The sequence below is a fragment of the Oncorhynchus masou genome, chromosome 18 (genome assembly GCF_036934945.1).
Source record: "Oncorhynchus masou masou isolate Uvic2021 chromosome 18, UVic_Omas_1.1, whole genome shotgun sequence".
NCBI classification, from domain to species: domain Eukaryota; kingdom Metazoa; phylum Chordata; class Actinopteri; order Salmoniformes; family Salmonidae; genus Oncorhynchus; species Oncorhynchus masou.
The window spans coordinates 76,914,926-76,930,456 of NC_088229.1; the positions used below are offsets into that span (position 1 = coordinate 76,914,926).

Below are 15,531 nucleotides of genomic sequence, written 5' to 3' on the forward strand. Positions count from 1 at the left end.
GATGGTGACATAACCAATTATCCCATGAAGTTGGTTCGTTCAATCACATAGCTTTTTCATCAATTTGTGTGTTTCTTTGCCATTACCCCATTCCATCTACACACAGAGCCCGAGTCCAGTCCCCTCTCCACTCCATAGTGGAACTGACTGAACACTACTGACCAGAACCCATGCGGGACTGACCGGAACCCTGGAGGGACTGACCGGAACCCTGGCGGAACTGACCGGAACCCTGGCGGAACTGACCGGAACCCTGGCGGAACTGACCGGAACCCATGCGGGACTATCCGGAACCCTGGACGGACTGACCGGAACCCTGGAGGGACTGACCGAAACCCTGGAGGGACTGACCAGAACGCTGGAGGGACTGACAGGAAACCTGGAGGGACTGACAGGAAACCTGGAGGGACTGACCGGAACTCTGGAGGGACTGACAGGAAACCTGGAGGGACTGACCGGAACTCTGGCGGAACCCTGGTGGGAACTGACCGGAACCCTGGCGGAACTGACCGGAACCCTGGCGGAACTGACCGGAACCCTGGCGGAACTGACTGGAACCTCTTTTTCAGACCAACTCAGCATATGACTCATGTATTATATCACACACACACACACAGTGGTCAGTGAGAGAGGCTTTTGTTTCCACAGAGAAATCAGATCACATGTGAAATACAAACAAAGACCTCAGGCTGAAATCCCCTTAAAAAGACCTGGGAACCTGACTGAGACACACTGTGTTCTGAAAGGCACCAGAGATGACGACATCTGGCCTGTGGAATATGCCAGAGAATCCCTCATCATTCTAGCACAGCAACAACGTGACTTCAGTCATTTCGAGTTCAAAACCATTTTCTCAGAAAAATGTACATGTATAAAACTCTCCTGTCTGCATTATTCAGAGAACGGGAAAGAGAACACTCCTACGTTCAAATCATAAACGATGTAGACAAGTCGTTGTTTTGTTGTGAAGAAGTGGATTTATGTACACTCGTCTTGAACGTGTACCCTGTCTAATCTGTCATAAGGACCTATATTAAAATATATTTCCTTTAGAAGCTGCTGTACTGCACATTACTGAATAGGGCTCCAAAGTGGTGCAGTGGTTTAAGGCACTGGATCTCAGTGACAGAGGTGTCACTACAGTCCCTGGTTCGAATCCAGGCTGTATCACATCCGGACGCGATTGGGAGTTCCATAGGGTGGCTCACAATAGGCCCAGAGTCGTCCGGATTTGGCCGGGGTCGGCTACCATTGTAAATAAAAAATTAACATGATTAATTTGCTCCCTTGTTAGCAGTTAGCGACAGTTGATAGTAATTTCTTAGCAGTTAAAGAAAAGTTTACATTTCTTCGTTAGCGGTAAGCTAGTGAAACGTTGTCACTGTAACACTAACATTCTGTTAATGCTTCGCTCTGTTCCTCACGTTGTGTCGGAGCTCCGTGTTGAGTCATTTGGGTTGTGCGGTAGGAACATGTGTGCCTTTGAGCAACGCTACAGGTTACCACCATTCACGTAACAATACATGATTAATAGTATTTAACGTGTGCTCATTTCGAGGAAGTGGTCATGTCTGTTTTGGACAGAATATTTGTAATGTAGTAATTGTGAGGAAGCCCGTTACATTTGTATAAGCCAGCAGACCAGAGCACCTTGTTTCCCATCGTCAGAATCCTTGAGGTGCCTTTTGGCAAACTCCAAGCTGAGCTGTCATGTACCTTTTAGTGAGGAGTGGCTTCCGGCTGGCCACTTTACCATGAAGCCCTGATTGTTGGAGTGCTGCAGAGATGGTTGTTCTTCTCGAAGGTTCTCCCATCTCCACAGAGGAACTCTGGAGCTCTGTCAGAGTGACCATCAGGTTCTTGGTCACCTCCCTGACCAAGGACCTTCTCCAGCTCTAGGAAGAGTCTAGGTGGTTCTAAACGTCTTCCATTTAAGAATGATGGAGGCCACTGTGTTCTTGGGGACCTTCAATGCTGCAGTAATGTTTTGGTTCCCTTCCCCAGATCTGTGCCTCGACACAATCCTGTCTCGGAGCTCTACGGATAATTCCTTCGACCTCATGGCTTGGTTTTTGCTCTGACATTCACTGCCAACTGTGGGACCTTATATAGACAGGTGTGTGCCTTTCCAAATCATCTCCAATCAATTGAATTTACCGCAGGTGGACTCCAATCAAGCTGTAGCAAGGATTATCAACGGAAACAGGATGCACCTGAGCTCAATTCCGAGTGTCATTGCAAAGGGTCTGAATGCTTATGGTATCGTTTTTTTTATTTTTAATACATTTGCAAACATTTCTAAAAACCTGTTTTTGATATATCATTATGGGGTGTAGCGTGTAGTTTGATGAGGATTTAAAACAATTTTTTTTTAAATCCATTTTAGAATAAGGCTGCAAAGTAACAAAATGTGGAAAAAGTGAAGGGTCTGAATACTTTCCAAATGAACTCTATGTGCTCACTGCCCACAAAATGGTGGAAACTGAGCTGCACTTCCTAACCTCCTGTCAAATGTACGACCATGCTAGAGACACATATTTCCCTCAGATTACACAGATCCACAAAGAATAATAAAAACAACCCAATCTTGATAAATAAATACCACAATGTGCCATCACAGCAGCAATATTTGTGACCTGTTGCCACATGAAAATGGAAACCAATGAAGAACAAACATTGTAAATACAACCCATATTTATGTTTGTTTATTTTACTTTCATACCTCAACTACTTGCACATTGTATAATTTTTTAAATGTCTCTGTTCCCTTTGAAACATTTATGAAAAGTATGTTTAATGTTAAATTGTTTATTTCACTTTAGTTTATTATCGACTTCACTTACTTTGGCAATGTGGACATATTTTTCCCATGCTAATAAAGCCTGTTAAACAGAATTTAATTGGAATTGAGAGAGTTCCACCACAAGAGTCCCCTCCACTCCTCTCCAGTCTGCCTGTCTGAACCAGATCCTGAGGAGGAGCTCGTTCACACTCCATCCCTCTCTCTCTCCATCTCTCTCTCTCTCCATCCCTCTCTCTCTGTCTCTCTCTGTCTCCATCCCTCTCTCTCTCCCTCTCTGTCTCCATCCCTCTCTATCCCCCTCGTTCACACTCCATCCCTCTCTCTCTCCATCCCTCTCTATCCCCCTCGTTCACACTCCATCCCTCTCTCTCTCCATCCCTCTCTATCCCCCTCGTTCACACTCCATCCCTCTCTCTCTCCATCCCTCTCTATCCCCCTCGTTCACACTCCATCCCTCTCTCTCTCCATCTCTCTGTCTCTCTCTGTCTCCATCCCCCTCTCTCTCCCTCTCTCTCTCCATCCCTCTCTCTCTCCATCCCTCTCTCTCTCTCTGTCTCCATCCCTCTCTCTCTCCCTCTCTGTCTCCATCCCCCTCGTTCACACTCTCTCCCTCTCTCTCTATCCCCCTCGTTCACACTCCATCCCTCTCTCTCTCCATCTCTCTGTCTCTCTCTGTCTCCATCCCTCTCTCTCTCCCTCTCTGTCTCCATCCCTCTCTATCCCCCTCGTTCACACTCCATCCCTCTCTCTCTCCATCCCTCTCTCTCTCCATCCCTCTCTCTCTGTCTCTCTCTCTCTCCATCTCTCTGTCTCTCTCTGTCTCCATCCCTCTCTCTCTCCCTCTCTGTCTCCATCCCCCTCGTTCACACTCTCTCCCTCTCTCTCTATCCCCCTCGTTCACACTCCATCCCTCTCTCTCTCCATCTCTCTGTCTCTCTCTGTCTCCATCCCCCTCTCTCTCCCTCTCTGTCTCCATCCCTCTCTATCCCCCTCGTTCACACTCTCTCCCTCTCTCTCTATCCCCCTCGTTCACACTCCATCCCTCTCTCTCTCCATCTCTCTGTCTCTCTCTGTCTCCATCCCCCTCTCTCTCCCTCTCTCTGTCTCCATCCCTCTCTATCCCCCTCGTTCACACTCCATCCCTCTCTGTCTCCATCCCCCTCTCTCACCATCTCTCTGTCTCTCTCTGTCTCCATCCCTCTCTATCCCCCTCATTCACACTCTCTCCCTCTCTCTCTCCATCCCTCTCTCTCCATCTCTCTGTCTCCATCCCTCTCTCTCTCCATCTCTCTGTCTCCATCCCTCTCTCTCTCTGTCTCCATCCCTCTCTCTCACCATCTCTCTGTCTCCATCCCTCTCTCTCTCTGTCTCTATCCCCCTCGTTCACACTCCATCCCTCTCTCTCTATCCCCCTCGTTCACACTCCATCCCTCCCTCTCTATCCCCCTCGTTCACACTCCATCCCTCTCTCTCTATCCCCCTCGTTCACACTCCATCCCTCTCTCTCTATCCCCCTCGTTCACACTCCATCCCTCTCTCTCACCATCTCTCTGTCTCCATCCCTCTCTCTGTCTCTATCCCCCTCGTTCACACTCCATCCCTCTCTCTCTATCCCCCTCGTTCACACTCCATCCCTCTCTCTCTATCCCCCTCGTTCACACTCCATCCCTCCCTCTCTATCCCCCTCGTTCACACTCCATCCCTCTCTCTCTATCCCCCTCGTTCACACTCCATCCCTCCCTCTCTATCCCCCTCGTTCACACTCCATCCCTCTCTCTCTCCCTCTCTCTGTCTCCATCCCTCTCTCTCACCATCTCTCTGTCTCCATCCCTCTCCCTCTCTCTCACCATCTCTCTGTCTCCCTCCCTCTCTCTCACCATCTCTCTGTCTCCATCCCTCTCTCTCACCATCTCTCTCACCATCTCTCTGTCTCCATCCCTCTCTCTCTCGCTCCATCTCTCTGTCTCCCTCCCCCTCCCTCCCTCTCTCTCCTCCTTCCTTCCTCCCTCCCCCTCTCGCTCTCGCTCCATCTCTCTGTCACCCTCCACCTCCCTCCTTCTTCCTCTCTCTCTCTCTCCGTCTCCCTCCCACTCTTCCTCCCTCCCTCCCTCCCTCCCCCTCTCTGTCTCCCTCTGTCTCTCCCTCCCTTTCTCCCTCTCCCTCCCTGTCTCCCACTCCCTCTCTGTCTCCCACTCCCTCCCTGTCTCCCACTCCCTCCCTGTCTCCCACTCCCTCCCTGTCTCCCACTCCCTCCCTGTCTCCGTCTCTCCGGGAGAGACTAGGAGACTCACAGAGCAGAGGGAGAGACTAGGAGACTCACAGAGCAGGGGGAGAGACTAGGAGACTCACAGAGCAGTGGGAGAGACTGGGAGACTCACAGAGCAGTGGGAGAGACTGGAAGACTCACATGGCAGTGGGAGAGACTGGAAGACTCACAGGGCAGTGGGAGAGACTGGAAGACTCACAGAGCAGTGGGAGACACTGGGAGACTCACAGAGCAGTGGGAGCGACTGGGAGACTCACAGAGCAGTGGGAGAGACTGGGAGACTCACAGAGCAGTGGGAGAGACTGGACGACTCACAGGGCAGTGGGAGAGACTGGAAGACTCACAGAGCAGTGGGAGAGACTGGGAGACTCACAGAGCAGTGGGAGAGACTGGGAGACTCACAGGGCAGTGGGAGAGACTGGAAGACTCACAGAGCAGTGGGAGAGACTGGGAGACTCACAGAGCAGTGGGAGAGACTGGGAGACTCACAGGGCAGTGGGAGAGACTGGAAGACTCACAGAGCAGGGGGAGAGACTGGAAGACTCACAGAGCAGTGGGAGAGACTGGGAGACTCACAGAGCAGTGGGAGCGACTGGGAGACTCACAGGGCAGTGGGAGAGCCTGGAAGACTCACAGAGCAGGGGGAGAGCCTGGAAGACTCACAGAGCAGGGGGGGAGACTGGGAGACTCAACAAGCAGTGGGAGCGACTGGGAGACTCACAGAGCAGTGGGAGAGACTGGGAGACTCACAGAGCAGTGGGAGAGACTGGGAGACTCACAGAGCAGTGGGAGAGACTGGGAGACTCACAGAGCAGTGGGAGAGACTGGGAGACTCACAGAGCAGGGGGAGAGACTGGGAACCTCAGAGTAAAGAGAAACAATAGCAAAAGCCGTGATAGAATAACAGAGAGGGAGAGACACCCCGATCATGGGGTAGACAGATGGAACACAGAGTCCAAATGGCACTTTATTCCATTTATAGTGCACTGTATCACCATAGGGAACCGGTCTAAAGTGGTGCGCTATGTAGGGAATAGAGTGCCATTTGGGAGGTAGACATAGAGAGAGACATCCTCCATGGTCCTCTGATGTCTGCGCCAAGGTGAGAATGAGGCTCCTCGTTGATTTCCCACAGTCCTCTCTGGGGAGGGCAGAGCGGGTTCAAATGAGAACTAGTTTCTGGAAGACTCTACGTCTGTCATGACTGGACACAAAATAACTAAAGAGAAAGGTCACATGACGTGGGCGAGAGTGTGTGTGTCACACAGCGTGGGCTCTGAACGGTGGAGCTATGGTCGACTACGGCTGTTCCTACACTGACTACAGCTGTTCCTAAACTGACTACAGCTGTTCCTAAACTGACTACAGCTGTTCTTAAACTGACTACAGCTGTTCCTAAACTGACTACAGCAGCTGTTCTTAAACTGACTACAGCTGTTCCTAAACGGACTACAGCTGTTCCTACACTGACTACAGCTGTTCCTAAACTGACTACAGCAGCTGTTCTTAAACTGACTACAGCTGTTCCTACACTGACTACAGCAGCTGTTCTTAAACTGACTACAGCTGTTCCTAAACTGACTGCAGCTGTTCTTAAACTGACTACAGCTGTTCCTAAACTGACTACAGCTGTTCCTAAACTGACTACAGCTGTTCCTACACTGACTACAGCAGCTGTTCTTAAACTGACTACAGCTGTTCCTAAACTGACTATAGCTGTTCCTACACTGACTACAGCTGTTCCTACACTGACTACAGCAGCTGTTCTTAAACTGACTACAGCTGTTCCTACACTGACTACAACTGTTCCTAAACTGACTAGAGCTGTTCCTAAACTGACTACAGCTGTTCCTACACTGACTACAGCTGTTCCTAAACTGACTACAGCAGCTGTTCCTAAACTGACTACAGCAGCTGTTACTAAACTGACTACACTGTTGCTACACTGACTACACTGTTCCTACACTTACTACACTGTTCCTAAACTGACTACTTCACTGTTCCTACACTGACTACACTGTTCCAACACTGACTACACTGTTCCTACACTGACTACACTGTTCCTACACTGACTATACTGTTCCTACACTGACTACACTGTTCCTACACTGACTACACTGTTCCTACACTGACTACACTGTTCCTAAACTGACTACAGCAGCTGTTCCTAAACTGACTACAACAGCTGTTCCTACACTGACTACAGCTTTCCCCCAAACTTCTGAATGTGCATCAAATCAATGAAGGTACATGACTTCTGATTAGGAAACTACCATGGGAATCTCCCTCAAAGTGTTGAGTTTGTGTTGGTGTGAGAGAAAATATGTGTTGAAAGGAATGGTGGTCTCTCACATTACCAACGATAGTCAGATAAATATTCAGAGCCTAGCCTAGGCCTACACATTCTTAGAACTATACATTCTTAGAACTATACATTCTTAGAACTATACATTCTTAGAAGGCACTATACATTCTTAGAAGGTACTATACATTCTTAGAAGACATTACACGTTCTTCTAAGAAGGCACTACACGTTCTTAGAAGGCACTACACATTCTTAGAAGGCACTACACATTCTTAGAAGGCACTACATGCTCTTAGAAGGCACTACACGTTCTTAGAAGGCACTACATGCTCTTAGAAGGCACTACACATTCTTAGAAGGCACTACACATTCTTCTTAGAAGGAACTACACGTTCTTAAAAGGCACTACACATTCTTAGAAGGCACTACACATTCTTCTTAGAAGGCACTCCACGTTCTTAGAAGGCACTACACGTTCTTCTTAGAAGGAACTACACGTTCTTAAAAGGCACTACACATTCTTAGAAGGCACTACACATTCTTCTTAGAAGGCACTCCACGTTCTTAGAAGGCACTACACGTTCTTCTTAGAAGGCACTACACGTTCTTAGAAGGTATGACAAGTTCTTAGAAGGCACTACACGTTCTTAGAAGGTATTACAAGTTCTTAGAAGGCACTACACATTCTTAGAAGGCACTACACGTTCTTAGAAGGCACTACACGTTCTTAGAAGGCACTACACGTTCTTAGAAGGCACTACACATTCTTAGAAGGCACTACACATTCTTCTTAGAAGGCACATAAAGGTTCCTCTTAGAAGGCACTACACATTCTTAGAAGGCACAACACATTCTTAGAAGGCGCTACATGTTCTTCTTAGAAGGCACTACACGTTCTTAGAAGGCACTACACGTTCTTAGAAGGCACTACACGTTCTTAGAAGGCACTACACGTTCTTAGAAGGCACTACACGTTCTTCTTAGAAGGCACTACACGTTCTTAGAAGGTACTACAAGTTCTTAGAAGGCACTACACGTTCCTCTTAGAAGGTACTACACATTCTTAGAAGGCACTACACGTTCTTAGAATGCACGACACATTCTTAGAAGGCACTACACATTCTTAGAAGGCACTACACGTTCTTAGAAGGCACTACACATTCTTCTTAGAAGGCACTACACGTTCTTAGAAGGTACTACAAGTTCTTAGAAGGCACTACACGTTCCTCTTAGAAGGTACTACACATTCTTAGAAGGCACTACACGTTCTTAGAATGCACGACACATTCTTAGAAGGCACTACACGTTTTTAGAAGGCACTACACATTCTTAGAAGGCACTACACATTCTTAGAAGGCACTACACATTCTTAGAAGGTACTACACATTCTTAGAAGGCACTACACGTTCTTAGAAGGCACTACACATTCTTAGAAGGCACTACACATTCTTAGAAGGTACTACACATTCTTAGAAGGCACTACACGTTCTTAGAAGGTACTACACATTCTTAGAAGGCACTACACATTCTTAGAAGGCACTACACATTCTTAGAAGGTACTACACATTCTTAGAAGGCACTACACGTTCTTAGAAGGCACTACACATTCTTAGAAGGCACTACACGTTCTTAGAAGGCACTACACATTCTTAGAAGGCACTACACATTCTTAGAAGGCACTACACATTCTTAGAAGGTACTACACGTTCTTAGAAGGCACTACACATTCTTAGAAGGCACTACACGTTCTGCTTAGAAGGCACTACACGTTCTGCTTAGAAGGCACTACACGTTCTGCTTAGAAGGCACTCCACGTTCTGCTTAGAAGGCACTCCACGTTCTGCTTAGAAGGCACTCCACGTTCTGCTTAGAAGGCACTCCACGTTCTGCTTATAAGGCACTCCACGTTCTGCTTAGAAGGCACTACACGTTCTGCTTAGAAGGCACAACTCATTCTTAGAAGACGCTACATGTTCTTCTTAGAAGGCACTACACGTTCTTAGAAGGCACTACATGTTCTTAGAAGGCACTACACGTTCTTAGAAGGCACAACACATTCTTAGAAGGCACTACACATTCTTAGAAGGCACTACACATTCTTAGAAGGTACTACACATTCTTAGAAGGCACTACACATTCTTAGAAGGCACTACACGTTCTTAGAAGGCACTACACATTCTTAGAAGGCACTGCACGTTCCTCTTAGAAGGTACTCCACGTTCTGCTTAGAAGGCACTCCACATTCTGCTTAGAAGGCACTCCACATTCTGCTTAGAAGGCACTCCACATTCTGCTTAGAAGGCACTCCACGTTCTGCTTAGAAGGCACTCCACGTTCTGCTTAGAAGGCACTCCACGTTCTGCTTAGAAGGCACTCCACGTTCTGCTTAGAAGGCACTCCACGTTCTGCTTAGAAGGCACTCCACGTTCTGCTTAGAAGGCACTCCACGTTCTGCTTAGAAGGCACTCCACGTTCTGCTTAGAAGGCACTCCACGTTCTGCTTAGAAGGCACTCCACGTTCTGCTTAGAAGGCACTCCACGTTCTGCTTAGAAGGCACTCCACGTTCTGCTTAGAAGGCACTACACGTTCTGCTTAGAAGGCACAACACATTCTTAGAAGGCACTACATGTTCTTCTTAGAAGGCACTACACGTTCTTAGAAGGCACTACACGTTCTTAGAAGGCACAACACACTCTTAGAAGGCGCTACATGTTCTTCTTAGAAGGCACTACACGTTCTTATTAGAAGGCACTACACGTTCTTATTAGAAGGCACTACACGTTCTTAGAAGGTACTAGAAGTTCTTAAAAGGCACTACACGTTCCTCTTAGAAGGTACTACACATTCTTAGAAGGCACTACACGTTCTTAGAATGCACGACACATTCTTAGAAGGCACTACACGTTCTTAGAAGGCACTACACATTCTTAGAAGGCACTACACATTCTTAGAAGGTACTACACATTCTTAGAAGGCACTACACATTCTTAGAAGGCACTACACATTCTTAGAAGGCACTACACATTCTTAGAAGGCACTACACGTTCCTCTTAGAATTGCACTACACATTCCTCTTAGAAGGTACTCCACGTTCTGCTTAGAAGGCACTACACGTTCTGCTTAGAAGGCACTACACGTTCTGCTTAGAAGGCACTACACGTTCTGCTTAGAAGGCACTACACGTTCTGCTTAGAAGGCACTCCACGTTCTGCTTAGAAGGCACTCCACGTTCTGCTTAGAAGGCACTCCACGTTCTGCTTAGAAGGCACTCCACGTTCTGCTTAGAAGGCACTCCACGTTCTGCTTAGAAGGCACTCCACGTTCTGCTTAGAAGGCACTCCACGTTCTGCTTAGAAGGCACTCCACGTTCTGCTTAGAAGGCACTCCACGTTCTGCTTAGAAAGCACTCCACGTTCTGCTTAGAAGGCACTACACGTTCTTAGAAGGTACTACACATTATTAGAAGGCACTACACGTTCTTAGAAGGTATTACAAGTTCTTAGAAGGCACTACACATTCTTAGAAGGCACTACACATTCTTAGAAGGCACTACACGTTCCTCTTAGAAGGCACTACACATTCTTAGAAGGCACTACACGTTCTTAGAAGGCACAACACATTCTTAGAAGGCACTACACATTCTTAGAAGGCACAACACATTCTTAGAAGGCACTACATGTTCTTCTTAGAAGGCACTACACGTTCTTCTTAGAAGGCACTACACGTTCTTCTTAAAAGGCACTACACGTTCTTAGAAGGTACTACAAGTTCTTAGAAGGCACTACACGTTCCTCTTAGAAGGTACTACACATTCTTAGAAGGCACTACACGTTCTTAGAATGCACGACACATTCTTAGAAGGCACTACACGTTCTTAGAAGGCACTACACATTCTTAGAAGGCACTACACATTCCTAGAAGGCACTACACGTTCTTAGAAGGCACTACACATTCTTAGAAGGCACTACACGTTCCTCTTAGAAGGTACTACACATTCTTAGAAGGCACTACACGTTCTTAGAAGGCACTACACATTCTTAGAAGGCACTACACATTCTTAGAAGGCACTACACATTCTTAGAAGGCACTACACATTCTTAGAAGGCACTACACGTTCCTCTTAGAAGGCACTACACGTTCTTAGAAGGTACTACAAGTTCTTAGAAGGCACTACACGTTCTTAGAAGGTACTACACGTTCTTAGAAGGTACTACAAGTTCTTAGAAGGCACTACACGTTCTTAGAAGGCACTACACGTTCCTCTTAGAAGATACTACACATTCTTACATATACATTCTTAGAAAGTACTGCCTATTATTCACGCTGCACTGACTGTACATCACCCTGAACTGACTGTACAAGCCTACACATCACTCTGCACTGACTGTACTAGCCAATACATCACCCTGCACTGACTGTACTAGCCAATACATCACCCTGCACTGACTGTACTAGCCTACACATCACCCTGGACTGACTGTACTAGCCTACACATCACCCTGCACTGACTGTACTAGCCAATACATCACTCTGCACTGACTGTACTAGCCAATACATCACCCTGCACTGACTGTACTACCCTACTCATCACCCTGCACTGACTGTACTAGCCTAGACATCACCCTGAACTGACTGTACTAGCCCAGACATCACCCTGAACTGACTCTACTAGCATATACATCACCCTGAACTGACTCTACTAGCATATACATCACCCTGCACTAACTCTACTAGCCCAGACATCACCCTGAACTGACTCTACTAGCATATACATCACCCTGCACTGACTCTACTAGCATATACATCACCCTGCACTGACTCTACTAGCATATACATCACCCTGCACTGACTCTACTAGCATATACATCACCCTGCACTGACTCTACTAGCATATACATCACCCTGAACTGACTCTAACTAGCACATATAAGACTAGTCTGGTCCCAGGTCTGGTCCCAGGTCTGTTCGTGCTGTCTTGCCAATCCCTCTGGTCATTGTGACAAGATCACATAAACAGATGTCGGTCTCTCCCTGGACCCCAGATCCAGTGGTGCGTAACCCCTGTAAACTCTGGAACCCTTCACCCAACAACTCCTTTAACCCACAACCTCAGACACTCTGTCCCAATCTTGTCCCCATCCCTGTGAGTAGGGGTCGGGGGCCTGGAAATAACCCTGGCAGGTCCAGGGGCCACACTACTTAAACAAAGCCAGCATATACAGTCCGCATCCAAAATGGCACCCTATTCCCTATAAAGTGCCCTACTTTGACCAGGGTCCATAGGGAAGAGGGTGCCATTTGGGACATATCCAGTGGGACCCGGGCGCACAATTTGGCAGCGCATCCAGGGGCTAATCTAAGTAAACAACTTCCAGCACATACAGTTGGAAGTTGGAGCAGTATTTGGCACCGAAGCCCTATAATAACAGACAGACAGCCCCGTGCTGGTGATGTTGCCAAGCGACTGGAAGGAAGAGGAAGTAGTGGAGTATAAACAGCCACTCACCACGGTTACGGCTGGGGTCGGGTTAGCTGAGGCATCCTCCAGTCGGCTCACACACACCACATAACGCTCAGGAAACACACGCAGCTCTGGGGAGAAAACACACACATACATTATATATACACACACAAACACACATTATATATATACACACACACACAGTACAATGCTCAGGAAACACGCAGCTCTGGCGTGAAAACACACACACAATATGATAGTGAATATAATAAAATGGAAGTCTTGGTCAGATATCCAGCTGAATCAAGGTGAGGTTAGCAAGGCCAGATATCCAGCTGAATCAGGGTGAGGTTAGCAAGGCCAGATATCCAGCTGAATCAGAGTGAGGTTAGCAAGGCCAGATATCCAGCTGAATCAAGGTGAGGTTAGCAAGGCCAGATATCCAGCTGAATCAGGGAGAGGTTAGCAAGAACAGATATCCAGCTGAATCAGAGTGAGGTTAGCAAGGCCAGATATCCAGCTGAATCAGAGTGAGGTTAGCAAGGCCAGATATCCAGCAGAATCAGGGTGAGGTTAGCAAGGCCAGATATCCAGCTGAATCAGAGTGAGGTTAGCAAGGCCAGATATCCAGCTGGATCAGAGTGAGGTTAGCAAGGCCAGATATCCAGCTGAATCAGAGTGAGGTTAGCAAGGCCAGATATCCAGCTGAATCAGAGTGAGGTTAGCAAGGCCAGATATCCAGCTGAATCAGAGTGAGGTTAGCAAGGCCAGATATCCAGCAGAATCAGAGTGAGGTTAGCAAGGCCAGATATCCAGCTGAATCAGGGAGAGGTTAGCAAGAACAGATATCCAGCTGAATCAGGGTGAGGTTAGCAAGGCCAGATATCCAGCTGAATCAGGGTGAGGTTAGCAAGGCCAGATATCCAGCTGAATCAGAGTGAGGTTAGCAAGGCCAGATATCCAGCTGGATCAGAGTGAGGTTAGCAAGGCCAGATATCCAGCTGAATCAGGGTGAGGTTAGCAAGGCCAGATATCCAGCTGAATCAGGGTGAGGTTAGCAAGGCCAGATATTTACAAAACCCTCAAACCACAGAAAGTTTACAGATGTTTCCTGCATGTGTGTGTGCGCGTCTGGCTCAGAACTATGTGATTAACAGCATATAATATGGAGCAATTCAGTCTAAAATTACAAATCACATCTATGTCTAAAATGACACCCTATTCCCTATATAGTACACTACTGTAGACCAGGGCCCTATTCCCTATATAGTACACTACTGTAGACCAGGGCCCTAATCCCTATATAGTACACTACTGTAGACCAGAACCCTATTCAGTGCACTACTTTAGACCAGAGCCCTATCCCTATATAGTGCACTACTGTCGACCAGCGCCCTATTCCCTATATAGTACACTACTGTTGACCAGAACCCTATTCCCTATATAGTACACTACTGTTGACCAGAACCCTATTCCCTATATAGTACACTACTGTAGACCAGAGCCCTATTCCCTATATAGTACACTACTGTAGACCAGAGCCCTATTACCTATATAGTACACTACTGTAGACCAGGGCCCTATTCCCTATATAGTGCACTACTGTAGACCAGAACCCTATTCCCTATATAGTACACTACTGTAGACCAGGGCCCTATTCCCTATATAGTACACTACTGTTGACCAGAACCCTATTCCCTATATAGTACACTACTGTAGACCAGGGCCCTAATCCCTATATAGTACACTACTGTAGACCAGAACCCTAATCCCTATATAGTACACTACTGTTGACCAGAGCCCTATTCCCTATATGGTACACTACTGTTGACCAGAACCCTATTCCCTATATAGTACACTACTGTAGACCAGAACCCTAATCCCTATATAGTACACTACTGTAGACCAGAACCCTATTCCCTATATAGTACACTACTGTAGACCAGAGCCCTATCCCTATATAGTGCACTACTGTCGACCAGCGCCCTATTCCCTATATAGTACACTACTGTTGACCAGGGCCCTATTCCCTATATAGTGGTACTACTATAGACCAGAGCCCTATTCCCTATATAGTACACTACTGTAGACCAGGGCCCTATTCCCTATATAGTACACTACTGTAGACCAGAACCCTATTCCCTATATAGTACACTCTGGTCTACCAGGGCCCTATTCCCTATATAGTACACTCTGGTCTACCAGGGCCCTATTCCCTATATAGTACACTACTGTAGACCAGGGCCCTATTCCCTATATAGAACACTACTGTAGACCAGAGCCCTATTCCCTATATGGTACACTACTGTTGACCAGAACCCTATTCCCTATATAGTACACTACTGTAGACCAGAGCCCTATTCCCTATATAGTACACTACTGTAGACCAGAGCCCTATTACCTATATAGTACACTACTGTAGACCAGGGCCCTATTCCCTATATAGTGCACTACTGTAGACCAGAACCCTATTCCCTATATAGTACACTACTGTTGACCAGAACCCTATTCCCTATATAGTACACTACTGTAGACCAGGGCCCTATTCCCTATATAGTGCACTACTGTCGACCAGCGCCCTATTCCCTATATAGTACACTACTGTTGACCAGAACCCTATTCCCTATATAGTACACTACTGTAGACCAGAGCCCTATCCCTATATAGTGCACTACTGTCGACCAGCGCCCTATTC

At 47.1% G+C, this 15,531-nt stretch overlaps 1 protein-coding gene across 4 annotated transcripts in view; it reads right to left on the bottom strand.

Annotated features, from left to right (window-relative positions):
- Nucleotides 1–15,531, bottom strand: part of slx4ip (SLX4 interacting protein) — a 176,440-nt gene that overhangs the window by 35,030 nt on the left and 125,879 nt on the right. For all 4 annotated transcript variants that reach the window (XM_064924488.1, XM_064924487.1, XM_064924490.1 and 1 more), the window contains one exon: nt 12,882–12,967. In XM_064924488.1, the coding sequence (XP_064780560.1) occupies nt 12,882–12,967 (86 nt within the window). The remainder of the gene's footprint in view (nt 1–12,881; nt 12,968–15,531) is intronic.